General features: G+C 45.0%; 1 protein-coding gene across 3 annotated transcripts in view; it reads left to right on the forward strand.

Moving 5' to 3' along the window:
* The window catches only part of TET3 (tet methylcytosine dioxygenase 3), an 86,447-nt gene that overhangs the window by 17,760 nt on the left and 49,212 nt on the right, over positions 1-19,475 (forward strand). The window contains exon 1 of one of the 3 annotated variants that reach the window (XM_032229593.1): positions 6,492-8,152. The exons of 1 other annotated variant lie outside the window; for it this stretch is intronic. Coding sequence is in view for 1 of the 2 variants with exons in the window: in XM_032229591.1 (XP_032085482.1) it covers positions 9,874-9,927 (54 nt within the window). In the remaining variant the exon portion in view is untranslated. Of the gene's footprint in view, positions 1-6,491; positions 8,153-9,841; positions 9,928-19,475 lie in introns of those variants that run through there. One more of the 3 variants, XM_032229591.1, reaches the window with a different exon arrangement.

A 19,475-nucleotide genomic window follows, 5' to 3' on the forward strand; every position in this document is an offset into this window, starting at 1 on the left:
ACATATATAGTGTTACCCCAACTGTTAGCTTACATACCTAACACCCTCATCCAAATCATTGATGAAGATGTTGAAGAGTATTGGGCCCAACATAGAGCCTTGGGGTACTCCACTGCATTCTTCCCTCCATGAAGAGGCAGTTCCATCAAGGAGTACAGGTGTGTGCGGTTGGTCAACCAGTTACAAAGCCATCTGGTGTGACAATGTCTAACCCACATTCTTCTACTTTATCTAGTAGTAGGTTATGGTCTACCTTATCAGGACTTGCTGAAGTCCAAGTAAACTATATCGATGGCATTCCTATGGTCCTCTAGTGTTGTCACTGTATCTAAGAAGGCAATATGGCATGATCTGTTTTTGACAAACCCTTGTTGGCTTTGGGCTCTTGATCTGTTTTCTCCCTTTCTGAAGAGGGGAACCACATCAGCAATCCTATGGTAGTTCTCCGGTACTCCAGGATCTCTGAAAGATATAGTTCAGTTGTTTGGAGATCTCGTCTGCCAGTTCCTTCAGATCCCTGGGGTGTAACCCATCTGGTCCTGGGAATTGGAATTGGCTAAAGGTAGACAGGTGCTGACTTATCATTTCTTCCCTATCTCATCTTGGGTTCCTAATCTGATTTTTGGGGTGCTGTTCTTGATAGGTTGGACTGTTTTATCCTTTTGGGTAAAGACAGATGCCAAACATGAGTTAAATAGTTCTGCTTTACCTCTGCTGCTTGTCACCTTCTGGCCACTTTCTCCCAGCAAGGGACCAATCGTTTCCTTAATCTTTCTTGTTTTTAACATGTGGGAAGATGCCCCCTTTTGTATTTTATTTTATGATGATGATGATGATGATGATTGTTGTTGTTATTGTTATTATCATTATTATTATTTTACCTTTGTGGCAGGCCTTTCTTTATTGTGAGCCTTAGCTTCCCTCACTTCATCTTTACACGCACTCTAGTGGCTGACCATTGAACTCCGTCTGGGCTTACATTCAGAATATCTCTGCGCTAATCCTAGTCATAGAATCATAGCACCCTTATGGCCGGGGAAAAAGGGTCAGACAGGCCAGTCCCCATGCCAAAACCCACCACAAACTCAGAATGGGATGTCCGACTATGAGAAATTGCAGAAGCACCTCAGATAGCCTATGATCTTAGACAGCATTCGCTGAGGGCAGAACATATAGCAGGAGTAAAGAACATCAGAGCCAACTGGCTCAGCTGGACTGAGGTGGACAATTTGGAGCAGAAGCTGCAGCCAGCAATCTTCAAGGAGCTGGTGGAGTGCTTCGGACGGACGGAGGTCGACCTATTCGCCACGCCCCTCAACGCTCAGCTCCTGAGGTTCTTCTCCAGGTACCAGACACGGGGAGCAGAAGGGGTGGACGCTCTGCGAAGCCCCTGGCCCAGGGGTCGTCAGTATGCCTTTCCGCCCTTACCCCTGATCCCCAGGGTCATATGGAAAATCCTTCGGGAGGGGGCAGAAGAGGTTCTGTTGGCGCCTCACTGGCCCCGGAGGCCGTGGTTTGCAGATCTCCAGTTGCTTTCAGGGGAGAGGCCCTTGAGAATCCCCCAGGAAGGGATATCTCTTAACCAGGGGTCGCTGGAGCACCCAGACCCTCAATGGCTCCAGCTGACCGCTTAGCTCTTGAGTGGAGCATCCTGGGGAAAGGCCTCTTCCCCCCAGGGTGATGCAGACTATCCAGACTGCCCGCGCACCCTCCACAGAGCGTATCTATGGCTCCATGTGGCGGGCCTTTGCCTCATGGTGTAACTCCCTGGGGTACAATCCTATCCAGGCCTCAGTGCCTCAGATTCTGGACTTCCTCCAGGCAGGCCGGGACAGAGGGTTAGCTCCTAACATGATTAGGAGACAGATTTCAGCCATTTCGTCAGTTCTCCTGCGTGTCAGGAACCAGAGCTTGACTCATCCATCCTATGGTCAGGCAATTGCTCAAGCGGGCTTCCAACCCCAAACCGCACGCGGTATTCAGGTACCCTTCCTGGGACTTACATAGGGTAGGGGACGCTCCAACAGGCGCTCCATTTGAGCCTTTACGAACAGTTTCCCTTAAGTTCCTGACTCTTAAGGTGGCCTTTCTGGTGGCCATCACCTCCGCCAGGCGGATATCTGAACTGCAAGCTCTGTCCACCAGGGAGGATCTCTGCATCTTCCACCAAGACAGGGTGGGGTTACGACTGGATCCATCCTTCATCCCCAAGGTGGGCCCCTGCTTCCATCGAGCCCAGGAACTGATTTGCCCAACTCCTGTCCAGACCCTTCTCACCCGTTGGAGAAGAAGTGGCACATTCTGGGCGTAAGGAGGGCTCTGAGGATTTACCTCAGGAGAACCAGGCCAAACAGGAAATCCGAAGCTCTGTTTGTCTCCTTCCAACCAGGTCCTGGGTAACGAGGTGACTTCCACCACAATAGGCAGGTGGTTGCGGACCTGCATTGCCACTGCATACCAATCGCAGGGCTTACAGACATCAATCATATCACAGCTCACTCCATGTGGAGTGCAGCCACATCCACGGCCTGGGCCACGCAGACATCCCTGGCTGAAATCTGCAGGGTAGCCACATGGGCTTTCCTCTCTCCCTTTGCTAGGAACTATAAACTGATTCTTTTGCCTCGGCAGAAGCCTCTTTGGCCGCAGGGTATTGCAGGCGGTTCACAGGGCGGGGCCCACGCCTCAACTGGCATGAGGGGGAGACATGGGGCCTCAGGGGTCTCCCTCCTTAGGGACGTGCAGGCTTTGGTACGTCCCATTCTGGATGCTCCTCCCCCTCACTATGTAGAGAGGGCGTTGGTACTTACCTGATACGCCTCTTCTCATAGTGGGGGGAGGAGTATCCAGTCCCTCCCTGGCTATGTTTGAACGACTAAGTGTTATGTTCACTGTTTTCTGAAGTTATATAAATATTGATGTTGAAGACGATAAAAGCTAAGAACTGAATTAAGAGTCTGGAGTGAATGATGCAACGAATCGGATAGAGCTCTTTGTCAAATATGGGGAATATCTGGTGGCCAGGGGGCGTTGCCCAAAGAGCTTATCTGACTCATCCAATCATGAGAGGACAAGGTCAACCCATTCTGGATACTCCTCCCCCCACTATGAGAAGAGGCATATCAGGTAAGTACCAACGCCCTATTTCATTCAGATGGAAGCAAATTCTCATTAAGTATGTTAAAACATTTACAAATGTAAGCAAAATATTCAAAATCATTAATTAATTAAGCATTTTAAACCTCAAAATTTTCCAGAAGAAAAAAAATCAAAATTGTATTCAGAGCAGACAAGGAACTGTAACTGCATAGCTTTTATATGCAGATGAAAAGATCACAACAGTGAAAGGTAAAGGTGCAGGAGCAGGTCACCCATTTACTCCAAATTTCTCAGAAGACAGAGAGAGAAAAAGTGGTTAAAGTGAGCAGAAAAACTGTAGCCACCTTTAATGACCCAGAAGGAAGGAGGGAAAGAAGGAGGGGGGGATGCACAGAGGCATTCACATGTATCACTGGGGGCATCTCATACACACACTCATGGTAAAAATGAGCAGACACACACATTCCCCCCCTTTCCTGCTTCCTCCAAAGAATGACCCAGAAGGAAGAAGGGGGGAAATTCATGCAGGCAATCACAGGTCTCTGGATCCCTTCACTTATCAATTCCTGGGGCATCGGTGACACACACTCATATTCATACTGCAATCAGACGTTCATGCTTGCTCATGCCAACCAATCATGATAACTATTTTAGGAAGCTTTTTTCACAAGCCACCAAGCTTAATTTTCTTTTATTAGAGGATCTCACCCTCCCTTTAGGTTTGGAAATGATAACACACATGCATATACACACATACCATTAAACAACCTTGCAACTTACTGTTTCTTTACATGAAAGGGAATCAAAGTACATTCACACCAACTTTTATCATCATTTGCACTGCAATCAGACTGCTTGTGTAAATTAATTACACATACAAAAATCCCATTTCATTCTTTCTTCATGCAAAGCAGTTATTACTGCTTTGGAGCTGTACATAAGCCAATGAGCTCCATTTTCTATTATTAAGGGATTTCAACTTCCCTCCAGGTCTGGAAATGATCACACACACACATACACATAAATGCACAAATACCATGGAACAACACTTTCAGGCCTGGGGGAGGTTCTGTCCCTTTAAATCTTCAATTTTCTTTCCTTAGGGAACATGTGGCTCATTCTCCAAGCATGGGAAAACTCAGAGAGCAGTTTAAATCCTAACTACACTCCCCGTCACCCTCCATGTAGATGTAGCTCCATTGAGACCAATATGCTGGGTGCAGTTGATCAGCCAGTTGGAAATCCATCTGGTGATGCTAATGGCTATCCCACATTGTTCTACCTTACCATGTGGCTGACTGTGGTGTACTTTATCAAATGCTGAAGTCCAAGTATATTATGTCGGCAGCGTTTTGCTGATCCACTAATTTAGCCACTTTATCAAAGAAGGTAATAAAATTTATCAGGCATGATCTGTTTTTAACAAACCCATAGCAGCTTCTTGTAATCACCTTATTTGTAGGTGCTCACAAATCCTCGGCTTGATTACCCTTTCCATGATTTTCTCAGGTATTGATGTCAAGCTGATTGGCCTATAATTTCCTGGGTCTATCTTTCCCCCATTTGTAGACTGAAAACACATTAGCTCTTTTCCACTTCTCTGGTAGTTCCCCTGTGATATAAGAGCTTTGATAGATTGCATTCAGCAGCTCCAGTGGTAGGTTTCAATTTTTTTTACTACCGGTTCTGTGGATGTGGCTTGGTGGGTGTGGCAGGGGAAGGATACTGTAAAATCTCCATTTCCTCCTGATCAGCTGGGACTCTGGAGGCAGAGAATAGATGGGGGCGGGGCCAGTCAGAGGTGGTATTTTCCGGTTCTCCAAACTATTCAAAATTTCCACTACCTGTTCTCCAGAACTGGTCAGAAGGCATTGAATACCACCTGTAAGCGGCTCTGATTTAACACGTGCCAGTTCCTTTAGAATGGTAGGATGTTAACCGTGTTGTCCAGGTGATTTCTTCTCATCCCAGGGTGGTTAAGTATTCCCTTATTAATTCCTTGCCTATTTTAACTTGCATAGCTGTTTTATATCCCTCGGTGCTCTTTTGATATGTTGGGTATTTCTTTCCTTTAAACAGTTGCAAAGAAGGAATTAAGCAGTTCTGATTTCTTCCTAGTGCTTGTCACCTTCTTGCCATCTGCTGCCATTAGTAGACATTGTTTCCTCAGTTTAGTTTTCCTGACTCTCCTCTCCTTGCAGATTCAGGCTATTTGCTAGTATTCTGTTTTAATTATGTATCCTGCTTTTCCTTTTTTATATTTGATCTTATCATCCCACAATTTAACAGAGAGCTTTTGTGCAACCATGCTAGTCCCATGTAGGCCCCTCCCCTTTCTCTGTTATTGTTTTTGCTTGGGCCTTCATTCAGTGGTGTATTAATCATTAAGCAGACTAAGCATGTGCTTAGGGCACCAGGCCCAAGGGGCACCACAAAGTTGAAAAAGAAAAAAATAAAGATTTTTACAGGATGTACAAAGGAAGGGGGCACCAAGATTTGTCAGTGTTTAGGGCACTACTGAGCCTTAATCCACCACTGCCTTCATTATCTCATTTTTCAGGGTTCCAAGCATGTTGAAATATTTTTCATCCATAGTCATTCTCTTCCAAAGTTCCTATAACTTCTACTCCCTCAGCTATTTTGTCCCTATTCATAAGAATTAAGTCCTGCATAGCTCTCCCTCTAGTCTAGTTCCTATTTCCACCTTTAGGGAGACAAAGTTGTCAGCTGGGCACATCAGGAACTTCTTTAAGCTCAGGGTTGACTCAGCCTTCCATCCTTCCGAGGTGGGTAAAATGAGGACCCAGATTGTTGGGGGCAATATGCTGACTCTCTGTAAACCGCTTAGAGAGGGCTGAAAGCCCTATGAAGCGGTATATAAGTCTACTGCTATTTAAGCTCCCCCTCCCTGCAGAGTTTGGGAGTTTTGCAGAATTCAGAGTTTTAACCGGAATGGGGAAGAATCACAAGCCTGCACCTTCCAGCATTGCTCCTGGGATGCAAGAGCATGTTCCCAAGCCCATGTACTCAACTCCACTGAGGCTTTTTTTTTGTTTTCCCCACTTGAAAATTTTGATGGAACTTGCTACCATGATGAATGTCAGTACGCTTTTGTTAGCACTGACAATTTTTCTGATTTTTTTTCTCATGGACTTGTACTTGCTAGTGCTAGAGCTGAGCCGATGTGGTGCAGTGGTTAGGGTGCAGTACTGCAGGCCACTTCAGCTGACTGTTATCTGCAGTTCAGCGGTTCAAATCTCACCGGCTCAAGGTTGACTCAGCCTTCCATCCTTCCGAGGTGGGTGAAATGAGGACCCAGACTGTGGGGGCAATTTGCTGACTCAATTTGCTAAAAATCTGTAAACTGCTTAGAGAGGGCTGAAAGCTCTATGAAGCGGTATATAAGTCTAATTAATAAATAAATAAATAGTGGTACTTATCTAGCAGGGATGATACTTTCTGCTGGTGCTTTCCCAACTGTTCCATCTTACTTTCCTGTTTTTGACTTTGGGAATGCTTGTTAATGTTCACTTATAGTGAACTGCCCCTGTTTCAACCCCAAACCTCCAAAGCCGAATGTTTAGGCATTTCTCAAGGGCACATAAATGGGCACTCGGCTTGCCATTTTAATTTTGAGGTTGTTATTGATATGGTGATCAAAGATCAGCATTTTTTTCTGCTGGTAACTGGGAATTATCCCCATAGACATCCAATGCATCTGATCTTGCAGCTGCCACTCCAATGTCTTTAGACCAGCTTAAATATTTCACTGGGTCAAGCACACGCAGGACTCCATAGGCCAGCGCTTCTAGGGTTTTGTTACCTCTCTTGCCTGCTTGGAGAGCTTTGCAAGGTAGGGTGAGAGTCGAGACAGCCCCACAGCTTCAGCATTGACACTCTCTGAGCTGCAGTGGGGCCTGGAGTTGGCCAGCCCCACTGCAGAAAGGATTCCAGCAACCCATTTGGGAATATGAGTACTATATGGTATAAATCCCAGATCAGTATAAATGTTGCTCATTGAGCATTAGACAGCATTGCCAAACAAAGCCCTCTCAGATATGGGTGAGATAGTACTAACCAAAGTGTGTATATCTTCTGTGCCACAAATAATTGAGGTGATCCAGATGTTAAAAGCACCTTATTGTCATCTATCAAATGGAGAAAGGTGGCTTCATTTTGTAGCAGTCAACTAGAGTTTTGAAATACGTGTCTAGTAACATGCAATTGTTGGATGCGTCAAACTTACATCCCTGCCATAAAAACTTTGGGTTGCAATCAGATAGAAGGGGAAAGGGCCTTTCTCTTGCCTTAAGAACAAAGACTTCTGCCACCTTAGACCTTGCTTGGCTTCTTTCCACCAGCGGAGTCTGGAGTCCTGACCCACCACTTACTTCTCAGCCCTGGGAATGTGATTGGAGGCTTGACTGGGAAGATGTCTGGGTGGAGCAATTCCACAACTCGAGGCTTCCAAGTTGGATCAGAAAGAGAAGGTCAAAAGTAGGAGGCGGTGGTGGTGGCTGATGTTGGCTGACCCTGGCCGGGGGCTGGCAGGCGGGCGAGAAAAGGAGTCTTGCCCCTGGCTGCCAACGACGCTCCCAGAGCCGGCGCTGCAGATGGCCGCCGCCGTGGCCGCGGGGGTCACCCGAGGGGCTCTTGGAGGCACCTGCGGCGCTGGGATTTGGGGAACGGCGGGCGCGGGCCAGGTTCCGCAGGCGGAGGCGCCCAGAGGCGCAGGCCTTCCTCCTTGCAGGCTGCCGGGGTGTGGCTCCCTCCCCTTCCAGGGGGGAAGCCCGTCTTCCTGCCTCCTGCAGCAGGCCAGCCCGCTCCCACTCCATGCAGTACCGCAGCCGTCCTGGCGATGTACGTGCAATGTGCGGGAGGCATCATGGCCCCCACAGCTGTTAGGGGAGGGGGGGGTCTGTGTCGGCTGAGTCCCTAGCCCAGCGCTGCCTCCGCGGCGACCGTCCCTCGGCCGGGTTGGAGAGCCTTGCCTTCGCCGCTCCTCCATGCCCGCCTCCCTGGGCGCGCTTCCCGCCAGGCGGCTTCGGCAACCGTAAGTGCTTCCTTTGGCGCCCTTCCCCCACCTGCAACTTTCCAAGATGTCCGTCCGCCTCCTTTGTGTTCCCGGAGCTGCTCTGGGAGGGCCGGCGCGGGGAGCGAGCGCTTGGCCGGATGCACTCGCCGCCTGCCCGCCGCCGAAAGTCTCGCTGGCCCGGCCAGTCGGCCGCCCTCCCACGGAGGGAGCCCAGCTCGGGAAGGAGCCCTGCCAAATGGGGAGCTTTGGTTTTCTCCGGCCCCATTGGGCTTGCGTGAAGACCCAAAGGGGGGGGGGGATTCCGAATGCCGGACGTCAATGAGGGGGGGGGGAGGGCAGACGGGCCCTTTGGGAGTACGAAAGTGACCCTGTCTCGCTCTTTGGGTGGGAGGTCCGGGGCGACGGAGCGGGGCTGCCTATGAAGACGTTCGGCCACAAAGGACTTGTAACTTTCTGGAGCTGAATTCAGAACCATCGCATCGCCCAAACCGAGCGGGCCTTCCTAGTAGTGTGACCGTCCAGTTTTCATATTAGGAAGGGATCGCCTGGCCGCCTCTGTTTCAATCTGCCTTGTGTACTTCCTTGTTTCTCGGAAGGATCCAGTGGAGCGCAGGGCTTTCTTTGAAAGAGAGAAGGAGTCTCTTTGTCTGCTTGAGAGATCTGGGACCGTTTAGGCAAGGGGAAAATCCAGGGCACAACTGGCCTTTGCCAGCCCATCTAGTTTCCGTCTCGGCAGAACTTTGTCTGCAGAGGAGGAGGAGAAGGAGGAGCCCAGGTGGTGCTGAGGTGTGTGTGTGTGGGGGGGGGGGGCTTTTCTTGCCGGGACGGGAGAGAGATGAACGCACAAAGGCTCCGAAGGCTGCTTCTGCTCCTGGCTTAAGGAGGAACAAAGAGACAGATCACAAAAATTACATGAATATCCAACAGATGTGAATGGTGACTTTATGTACTATATAACAATGATTAAAAACTACTGGCTCAGAAATAACGCTGTGTTTAGTATTTGGGGAGCTAAAGTTGAATTGTAATTCTAAGGCTACAAATACTTGCTTCGTTCTGTTACCAGCTCTGCTCTCTAGATTGCAATTTTGTTGCAGCTAAATGCATCTTTAGAACAACAGTGATTTGTTTCTCCTCCTCTGCTATTGCTTCAGCTCAAATGCTCAAAGGAGAAAATAATTTTAAAGATACAGTTGCCTCCTTTTGAGGCACGAAGTCGTAGAGCAGGTCCTGCAGACTTGTAGAGCACGATTCAAAAATTTTGAGGCTGCTGTGTACAGAGAACATATTGGTACTGAATTAAAATGCAGTGTACGATCTGCACTGCGATCCATCTTTTGTCTACAGACTGAGTTTTCATGGAACATTCAAAACACATGTAAATTGATGTGCAAACGCAAAACCCTTTGTGTATAGCCCAGTGTTATGCCGCATGGTAGCAGGTTTGGGGAAACCCTGTTGTGATTCATTTAAAATGAAATTATATACTTCTCCGCAAAATAGAATTGCTATTGGCATAGCTGGCTAGATGTGACCAAGGTGGACAAATTATGAGTTTGGATTGGATAGTGTTACTGAAGAAGCCTGCAATTTTTTTAAAATGGATTTTTCATGTTCCTGGTTTACAATGAATTTCAAAAGCAGTTGGATTCTTCCCAGAAAGCACCTCAAATCTCCAAATTACAGGGTCATCAGGAAGCCTCTGGAGGCTTCTTAGCACATGCTTGCTAAGAAGGAGCATGACCATGGGGATCAGTTGGTGGAACCTCTTCATCTTGGATCTGTCAATTCAGGTTAGTTTTGCTCCCATTTTGAATCTGAGTCATTGAAACAGAAGACAATTGCTTTTCTAAAAGATTTCCCTTTGAGTTTGGGGGTTTGAATTGAGGCCTTTCAGATTGAGTCATAGCTAATAGTTGTATTTTCTCAGAGAGGGAAATTCTACAAAAAATGTCTTGGGACTGGTGTTTTCCAAATGTGCATAAATGGGCTGTACTTGGGCAACTGGTGAGTTGGCCAAGGTTGCAGATGAAATCAGGGTGGTTAAAAACCAAAGTCATTGTGAGGCGTTCCAGAATAATATTTTAGAGGGATGGTCAGCCATAGGGCAGATGTATTGCATTTGTGATGTATATTGGGGCAAACATTCCTTCATATATAGAGTGAAGACATTCAAAGCATCTGTAATTAATCAGGAAAAAAAAATCTCACATTGTAGTTAGCTCATTATGAGTGTCAAGTCTGCATGTAGCATCTGAAAAAAGTGAATTCCGTTTTGGGGACAATTAAGAATGGGATTCAAAACAAAGCTGCAAAGACTATAATGCTGTTAAACAAGTCTACAGTATGCGTCTGGAATATGTACATTTTTGGTGTCCATGTTTGAAAAAAGGATAGAAAAGACCTGGAACAAGTACAGGGACAATCAAAATTTTGGGGGATTCTAACAACTTCCCTACAACAAAAAGATAGAACATTGGACATGACTGAGGTGTATAAATTTTCCCATGGCCTGGAGAAAATTGACAGAGTTTTTCTTCCTCTCTCCAAACATCAGGGCAAGGACCACCAGTGAGGTTGATTAGAAGTAAATTTAGAAAAAAAATAAAACATTTCACTCTGCACAGAATTAATCTGTAGAATCTATTCCCACAAGATCTGAAGCTGGTCACTCAATTGGATGGCATTAAAAAAGGATTTTGTAGACCCAGTTTTATGTAGAGGGTAAGACATCAGATCAGAAATCAGGAGACAATGACTCAAAGATGCTTTTTCAAGAAGCAACTGGATGTTCTTTGTTTGTCTGAGTTGTTCGCCGCCCTGAGTCCCTCCCAGAGAAGGGCGGCATACAAATAAACTAAACCTGAAACCTTTTCCTTGAAGATGTTTTGCTGCAAGGAATATAAATCCTTGCATTGGCCACCATTCACTCAGAACCAAAGAAGCTTCTTGGATGAGAAACAAAACATCTTCAAGGAAAAACAAAGTCCAGTTGCCTCTTGAAAAAGCACCTTTGGGACAACCAGGATTTGGATGACTGAGAATCTCCATAGATAGGAGACAGTGAGTTCTAATACCGGTTCCACCACAAATGCGCACACAACAAAAGCGCGCCTGACTAAACCGCAGTGTCTAAAGCGCGGTGACAAAACCGCGTGACGAATGAGCGACGAATTAGCCCTAAAGCGCGCCGACAAAAGCGCGCCGACAGAAGCGCGCTGTAACGTAACCCTAAACCTAACCCTAAACCTAACCGTAAATCTTACCTTAAATTAAATCGCGCTTCCGCCGGCGCGCTGTTTTTTTTTTTTTTTTTAAATACATTTTATTTATTTCATTTTCATTTTCATTTTATACAATCACTTATATACTGTGCGTAAAAAAAAAGAGAAAAAAAAACCCCAACATGACACTTCATTCCCCCATACACCCTCTCTTCTCCCCCTCCAACTTTCATTTCACCCCTCCAGCATTCCCCTCTTCTACTTCCCTTCCCCCTCAGACATCTCCCCCTCCCTCCATCTCACCCTCCTTACATTCCCTCTCACTCCCTCTTTACTTCTCCCTCCTCTTTCCCTTTTCTCCTCGCTTTGGTGTATCCATACATTTCAGTTTGTTTTAAAAAAATAAAAATAAAAAAAATAAAAGAGAAAAAGAAAAAAAGAAAAAAGAAAAACGAGCCGCAGTATACAAGTGAATTCTTATTGTTCTAAGAATTGAAACTGTAATTCCACCCTCCCCCCTCCCCCCTATAATCCCCCCTCCCTAACCCCCTTACGGCTTCGCAGGTCCCATACCCGGCATAATTCTTTAACAAGCATTTGAGTATAATAAGGCCAGCTAACTTTAAAATTAAAAAAATAAAATAAAAGTAAAGCCAAAGAAAAAAAAAGAGAATAGTAAAAAATACAAAATAAAAAAAAACACACACACACACAAAAAGAAAGGAGAAACAAGAAGGGTCAATAAACCCACTACGTTAACACAGCTTCCCATTATCTATAAATCTTAAACAATGTAGCTCATTCCAAATTTCGGTTATTTTACTACTTGCAGGGTTTCAAACTGTATTAGAGCCAGGTAAGTTGATCAATTAGGATTCCCCAACTAAAAGTCTCATTGCTTTGTCTATCTATTCAGACCTTTAATTTATCTCTTTTTTATCCGAATATCCAAACCTTTCTATAAAACCATTAAACTCAAGTACTTCTTTCATTTTTCATTTCCAACACCTCCCTTTCTATCCTTACCCACCTCCACATGTAAATTTTTTTACCTTCCACCCTGCCTTTATCCATATCCACATATATATTTTATCCGCATCCATTGCTCCTCCCATATTTACTCCATTTTCCTGAAGACTCTCCGACCAATCTTTCTTGACCTTATATTGAAATAGCAACTCAAACAAACATCAGCTTGCATTCTAGCCCCAGGTAGTCTAATTAAGCTTTCGCTACCCTTCCCTCTCCCACGCGCCTCCCAACTCCGTTCGTCCCAGACCACAACTCAAAAAGATCGCAATCTCCGCTCTCCTCGCCTAGGAAAATAATTCATGCGCAATTTGAGTTAGAGTTCAGACAAATCTTATATACAATATGTGTCCACAATCAGCAACGCTTCTTTCAGTCTCCATGTCTCATCATCGATATACAACTTTTCCATTTTATCCCAGACGGAAATCATAAAGCTTTAAGAACATCGCTAAGTCTTTATTCTTTAGTCTTCTGCCCTTCCGGAAGAGGAAAGCAACACCCTCCGCCTTGTAGCCACGTGTCTCGCTGTTTGTCTTCTCCTTCTCCTTGTCTCTCTCCAGGTCCGGATGAATCAGGAAGTCCCGCCTTCAGGGTCTCGTAGTAAAATTCTCGGGCTTCACAGACAGAATTAATGCGGTGTTTTTGGTTGCCAAATGTAACTGTAATACCAGCTGGGACTTCCCATTTGTATGGAATCTCAGAATTTCTGAGTTCTTCGGTTAAGAAAGCGTACTCTCTCCTTGTTCTTAATATTTGAGATGGTATCTCTTTAAAAACAATCAAGTCCTGTCCATCAATTCTCAACCTCTTGCTGTAAAGCCTCTGTATTATCTCATTTCTGGATTCCCTTGTGGTAAAGTATATAATTATGTCCCTCGGAAGCTGTCGCTGTTTTGCTACCCACGAATTCTGGCGGTAAATTCTTTGAATCTGCCAATCAAAGTTAAATCCCGGACTTCCCACCAAGCGGCTGAAAGCCTCAAAGAAGATCTGTTTCAAATTCTCCTGTTGGTTTTCACGCAATCCTCTAACTCTTATTGCAAAGGCAGTCTTATTATAATTTATCATGACAAGTTGTTTTTGAGCATTTTCAATTTCCTGTTGTAACGTTTGAATTTTGGATATCAAATTAAGATTAGTTTCTTCCAAAAGTTCCAATTTGTCCTCCGTTTCAGCAATATAATCTGTCATGACTGTCATTACTCCGATCATATCCTTCTTTGCCTGAGCAATTTTAGCATCAAATTGATCATATAAATCCGATATCAGTTGATTAATTTCCTGTCTGAAATCATTAAGCGTTTTGAGAAGAAATTCTTGTGTTAACAAATCTCCCGTGGAGGGTGTAGGAGGCAAGGGTAGTGGCTTCATAGCAGTTTTTGGAGATATGTTATTAAGGAAGCGCTTCTGTTTAGATTTGGGAGCCATTCCAGAGTAAAAATAAAAGACAAGCAATCAAGCGAGCCAAAAATCAAAGTCTCTGCTCCCCTCAGTTAATCTTTTAGCAATTAGTACGGAGAAGCCTTCAGGAGGGTAGGGCTGACTAAGTACGTCACATCAAACACAAAAGCTACGAGATCGCCATCTTGTGACGCAGCTAAAAAAGAAAGGGAGCCTTTTGCGAAATTGAAGCTGGTATTTTAGATAGTAATAGAAGAAATTCCTCAGGAATGGTCCCCGCCTGGATTGACTTTTAAATAGCTTAGCTTTGTCCTGGGGGGGGGGGGGGGCAATCTGCCTAGGGCTGCAAAAAAGGCAGCGCGGAAAACTGGCCGGAGTAAAGGCTCAGCTAATGTTGAACCTCTTCTCCATTCACAGCAAAAAAAAGCTATGAATTACAAAGAGATCCTAACGACTGACCTTCTCCCTGCCCCTTTCTGCCAGAAAGGGGAGATATCTATAGATCTTATAAGATATACGAACCAGAATCCTGACAGGAGCTTCGTTGAGCTCCCGACGGCGGCAGGCTCCTCCCCCCGAAGCCCCGCCGGCGCGCTGTTGTCAGCGCGTTGTCGGCGCGCTTTTGACATCGCGGTTTTAGCGCCGTGGTGTTGTCGGTGCGCTTATGACGTTCGCGCTTTTGTTGGGTCACGCTAATACCACCTTAGGCATGAAAGGTGGCTTCTGGCCAGTCCCTCTTTCAACCTAACCCTTCTCACAGGATAGTAGTTGTGGGAAATGGAGGAGGAGGGGGGAAAAGTATTAAGCATGTTTGCCACCTTGAATTTTTTTATAATAATAAAGATGGGATAAAAATAAATAGATGAATAAATAGCACAAATTCACAGTGCTTGAAGATTTTGGGTCAGTCTGGCTTGGGGGACACCATTCCCTGAAATCCCAATTGCAGCAGAAGAGTGGTGGGAGAGGCCTTTCTTCCTTGTTGATCAAGCACTTTGGGAAACCAGAGGTAGTTTACACAGCGCCCCAGCTTCAACCATCCCTTTCATCCCCTCCCTGAACTTATGGTATTCCTTCTGTCAAGCCTGTTTAGTGCTGTTGTCTACTATGGGAGGCCCTTCATCCCATGTGGGATGGAGCTCCCTCTTGGGCTAACCTACCAGTAGGGTTTCCTGGTGCCAGAGGTTGTGCTCTGCCTCTGGAAAAGGATTCTTCAGAAACATGCCACGCATGATGGAGAGGCTCTTTGCTACTCTTGGTTCCTTGAGACGTACTCACAAGCTACCTCCGTCTTATGCCCCATAACTGCTGAAGCCAAGACCTGCATATCGGTAACTGAAACCAATAGCCCTTCTTTCCCTGCTCCTGCTCTATCATCTGCTCTCAGCTTAATTTTAAGATCACAAAAAACTTATGCCATGTAGATAACCCAGTGTGAATCCTAAGTAACACTTTTCTGTTACTTTTGGCTTTGTGGACACCTCTGTGCAGAAGAGGAGAAAAAACAGCAAGAAATACTGTCATTTCTCACTCCTTTGTGAGATGTAAGTCACTCTTTCTCCAATGTAAAAAACAGGTAACTCTCTGTCTTTTTGGCTACATGGAGAAGACACAAATGAGACTGGATGGAAGAACTAGACATTTGGCATCCTTGCAGTGAAGAAATAAAAAAATGGGTTTGAGCTAGGAAAATCCGACTTTTTCTCACGATTCAACTCTCTTCCTTCATTCTTAATCTGGGAGCTCCCTGCTCTGCGATGCTATAATCCCCTAATAGTATAACTTTTCTGGGAAATCCCCCCCCAACTAATTTTTTCATTGGGATTAGGGTTAATAATATACTATTATTAATAGTTGAATCTATACAGCAAATATAACAAGTGAAAGCTGAATGAAAAGCTTTTCACTGAAACAATAAAGCAATTATATGTCAAAGTGCTTCTTAATGGAAGGGTTGAGCTGGCTTAATTTTGCATAATTTAGGAGTTCTCAAATTAGGAGTCACAAGCAGATTTGATGGTATTGTGGATTGGGGGAGTGTTCCTCTACAGAGAGCTCAGCTGGAACTTATTCCAGATCTACCTGGATAAACCAGCCATCGGGTTGTCCAAGTCAAGGGAATGATCTGATGGGGCTCTGGGTCTGCATGTATTTCTGTGGGCAAATCTGCAAATTCAGCAGAGGGATTTGCTTCCAAATTGTGGACTTCTAAGAGTCCCACCTGCAGGAACACTGTGTGAGTCAGAGAAGGAGTGTTACCTAGCCAGTTTAGCAGGTATGTGCTGAGCAATTGTGAAATTCTGTTTGGAAAAGCAGGCAATGAAAAACAATTAGATTTCACACACTCTGCCTTTGTGTAATTCACACACACAGACATTTTCCCACTGGTCAGTGGTCTCTGGAACTAAAATAACTGGTCTTTTTTCCGTTTCTCGGTCTTAAAAGCCTAAAGTCCATCTGATTGCTTCCCTTTGCTGCTAGTGTTCCTGCAGCAACTGAGTTGGCTCATGGTTAGCCCTCTGTGGGGCAAAGGACCCCTTGAGCTCCACAGTATCCAAAGTACAGCAGGCCAGGGGTGGGGAGGGGCTGGGATGCCTCCGCCACTGCCAGCAGAAGCTTAGGAAGTCAGTGCAGAGACAAGAGGACCTGTCTTCTTTTGGGGTTGGTTTATTCCTCCTCCTCTTAAGCTTTGCGTTCCTCTCACTCCAGAAGAACCACTTTTACTTTTCAGGAACAATGGGTAAAATATTTTTGGGGGTGTTAACACATAATAAGCATTTGGGAACTGGCAGAAAGGAAGGAAATATCTTGGAAATAAAGGACTCTGTTCTTAAGAACTTTCCTTAACATTTAATGAGAAGTGCAGAAAGTCATTTATGTTTTGGATAGCCTCCAGATGTACTTATAGATGCTTTCATCAAAATAATCACAGCAGAATCATAAAAGTTCTAATTTATGTATTTATTTAATTAAAGGTGTGTGTGTGCGTGTACGCGTGTCTGTGTGGGCAGTGCATAAAAGGGATAAAGTTTATAACACAAATCTCTGCACCATTTGCTCCCCCCACAACCCTACTACGGACACAGCTGAAGGTTTTCTAATTTCCTAACTTGATATTTTCTCCCAGGTTGGAATTTTCCTGTGCAAATGGGTATGATCCCAATTATCCTACTCATTTCATATAATCTGTGCAGGCACTTGAGTGACATGCTTTGTTATGTGGGAGAAGAGCTGTGAAATCCCTCCTGTTTTAAAACAGTATCACTTGAAAGGCAAACATGTAATTTTGAAACTGCCAGTGGTGGCAATTTTCTAACCAAAGGAAAATTTAATCCAACTAGCTGGACATTCCTCTGTTATTAGTTCATAGAAGACCCTCCTCCAGCAGGAGCCCTGAGCCAGAAAAAGAGCACCCCAGGAACCTGAGAGAGAAATTAGGTTCTGCAGGAAAAGCACTCCAAAAGCACCCGAGAGCCTCAATAAATTTTGGTACAGAGAGAATCTTGCTTTGGGAGGGTGCGGGAGGAAGAGCTTTACCATACCAGCTTTCCTGAACTGAAATTTTCTGGCTTCTATCTTTGGTTGTGCCCCCAGGTGTTATATTGTCACGGAATATGGGACCATTTTGAGTTGGAGACCCCTGATCCAAATAATATTTTTGTTATTTTTGTTGCTAACATTTAAAATTCAAGTTATGTCATATGAATGGTCAATCTTCCAAAACCTTCAACTATCAAACTCCTTTGCGGCGATTCGTGTTTCCCTGCTGGGAGAAGTCTTATCTTCGACTGTGGTTTTTGGACAGCAACACCCACCATCCATGCTGGAGACCTTTTGATAGATGTGGGCATAGTGCATGAGCACTTAGAGATGCAGTCATTGGTATACAGAGAGAAGAGCAATGGAGAGAGTACACGCCTAGGGGCGCCTGTGCTAATTGTACAGGTTCTCTATGTGATTTTCCCTAGCTTCACCTGCTGTTTTTTTATCTGTCAGAAAGCTTATAATCCACCTACAAGTGTATACAGGCACAACTACCAGTAGCTGAGTCAGTTTAAAGTAAAGAATTTCAGGAATGATGAGACTGAATGCCAAGCTGAAGTCTATAAAAAGGACCCTTGCATAGGTCCTTGGGGATTCAAGAGGTTGCAAGATGCAGTGCAGGGCCCTATTGACAGCATCATCTGCCGATCTGTACAGCAGGCAAACTGCAACGGGTTTAACAGCAGATCTGAGATGATTTTCAGGTGGGCCAGTACTAACCTTTCAAAGGTTTTTATAACTACAGAAGTCAGAGCAATCTGTCTGTAGTCATTCAACTCCCTGATGGAGAATTTATTGGGAACTGGGATGACAGTGGAGCATTTGAAGCAAGAAGAGGCGTAACACATCTCCAGGGATTTTTTAAAGATGTGGGTGAAGATGGGGCCAGTTGTTCATCATAGGTTTTCCAGCAAGGAGGAGTTGTTCCACATGGGCCTAGTGTTTTTCCGATATTTGTCTATGAAATAGACCCTGCACATCTTTTTCTAGGATCACCAGAGGGAGGGGGTGTCAGGTATAGGAGATATGGCTATTGTTGGTGTGTTTGAGATGGGGAGGGTAGCAATATTTGGCAGTGATCTCCTCTTAAACCTCTGAATATAGGAACACACTCAGGCCACCTGGCAGGTTGATGTTTCTCTTCAATAATAGCAGTTAGCAATAGCAATAGCAGTTAGACTTATATACCACTTCATAGGGCTTTCAGCCCTCTCTAAGCGGTTTACAGAGTCAGCATATCGCCCCCAACAACAATCCGGGTCCTCATTTTACCCACCTCGGAAGGATGGAAGGCTGAGTCAACCCTGAGCCGGTGAGATTTGAACAGCCGAACTGTAGAACTACAGTCAGCTGAAGTAGCCTGCAGTGCTGCATTTAACCACTGCGCCACCTTGGCTCATAATAAGGGAGAGAGGTCTGCTCCAGCCAAGTTTCTTCCAACATATTAATAACCTTCTCTTGTGGGAAGTTGGGTTTGGTAGTGGAGCACCTGGTTAGTATGGGTGGTTTTTCTGTAGACTTGCATTTCTAGTTTGCCGTTGTGATAAGCATCTTTTAATGTTGAGTAGCAGTGGTCTAAAATATTCTTGCCCCCAGTGAGACAGCTGACATGCTGAGTATATTGGCAGTTCCTGATTTAGAATATCACTGTTAAAATCTCCTAAGAGAATGAGTAGGGAGTCTGGATATCTCTGTTCAGCCCACAGGATTTGGTCAGCTAAGGTTTGCAATGAGTTGTTTATGCCTATAAGGAGTTGGTATATAGACCCCAACTAATATAAATGAAGAGAAACCTCAAGGGGCATGAAAGTGTCTGCAATTAATGAATAGTGTTTCTCATCACAAAATTTCTTTAGTACAGTAACATTTTTACATCAGTGATTGTTAACATAGGAGGAGATACCTCCTCTCTTTTTCTTTTTCTCTAATCCCTGTTTGTACTGTAGACTGCACTTTCCTCTCCACTCAGATAAGCTGAAAGGCAGCTGCTCCATGCAGAGTGGGGGCAGTTTGTGACCCTCTCAGGTTTGGTTTATGGCTGCCCGACATGTCACAAGACCCACGGTTGAAGACCCTTGGATGAGCCAGTAATTTATTTTATAAGAGTTCCTGTCAAAAGCTCTTCTTTATGTTACTGACTG

Source organism: Thamnophis elegans, chromosome 13 (assembly GCF_009769535.1).
Source record: "Thamnophis elegans isolate rThaEle1 chromosome 13, rThaEle1.pri, whole genome shotgun sequence".
NCBI classification, from domain to species: Eukaryota; Metazoa; Chordata; class Lepidosauria; order Squamata; family Colubridae; genus Thamnophis; species Thamnophis elegans.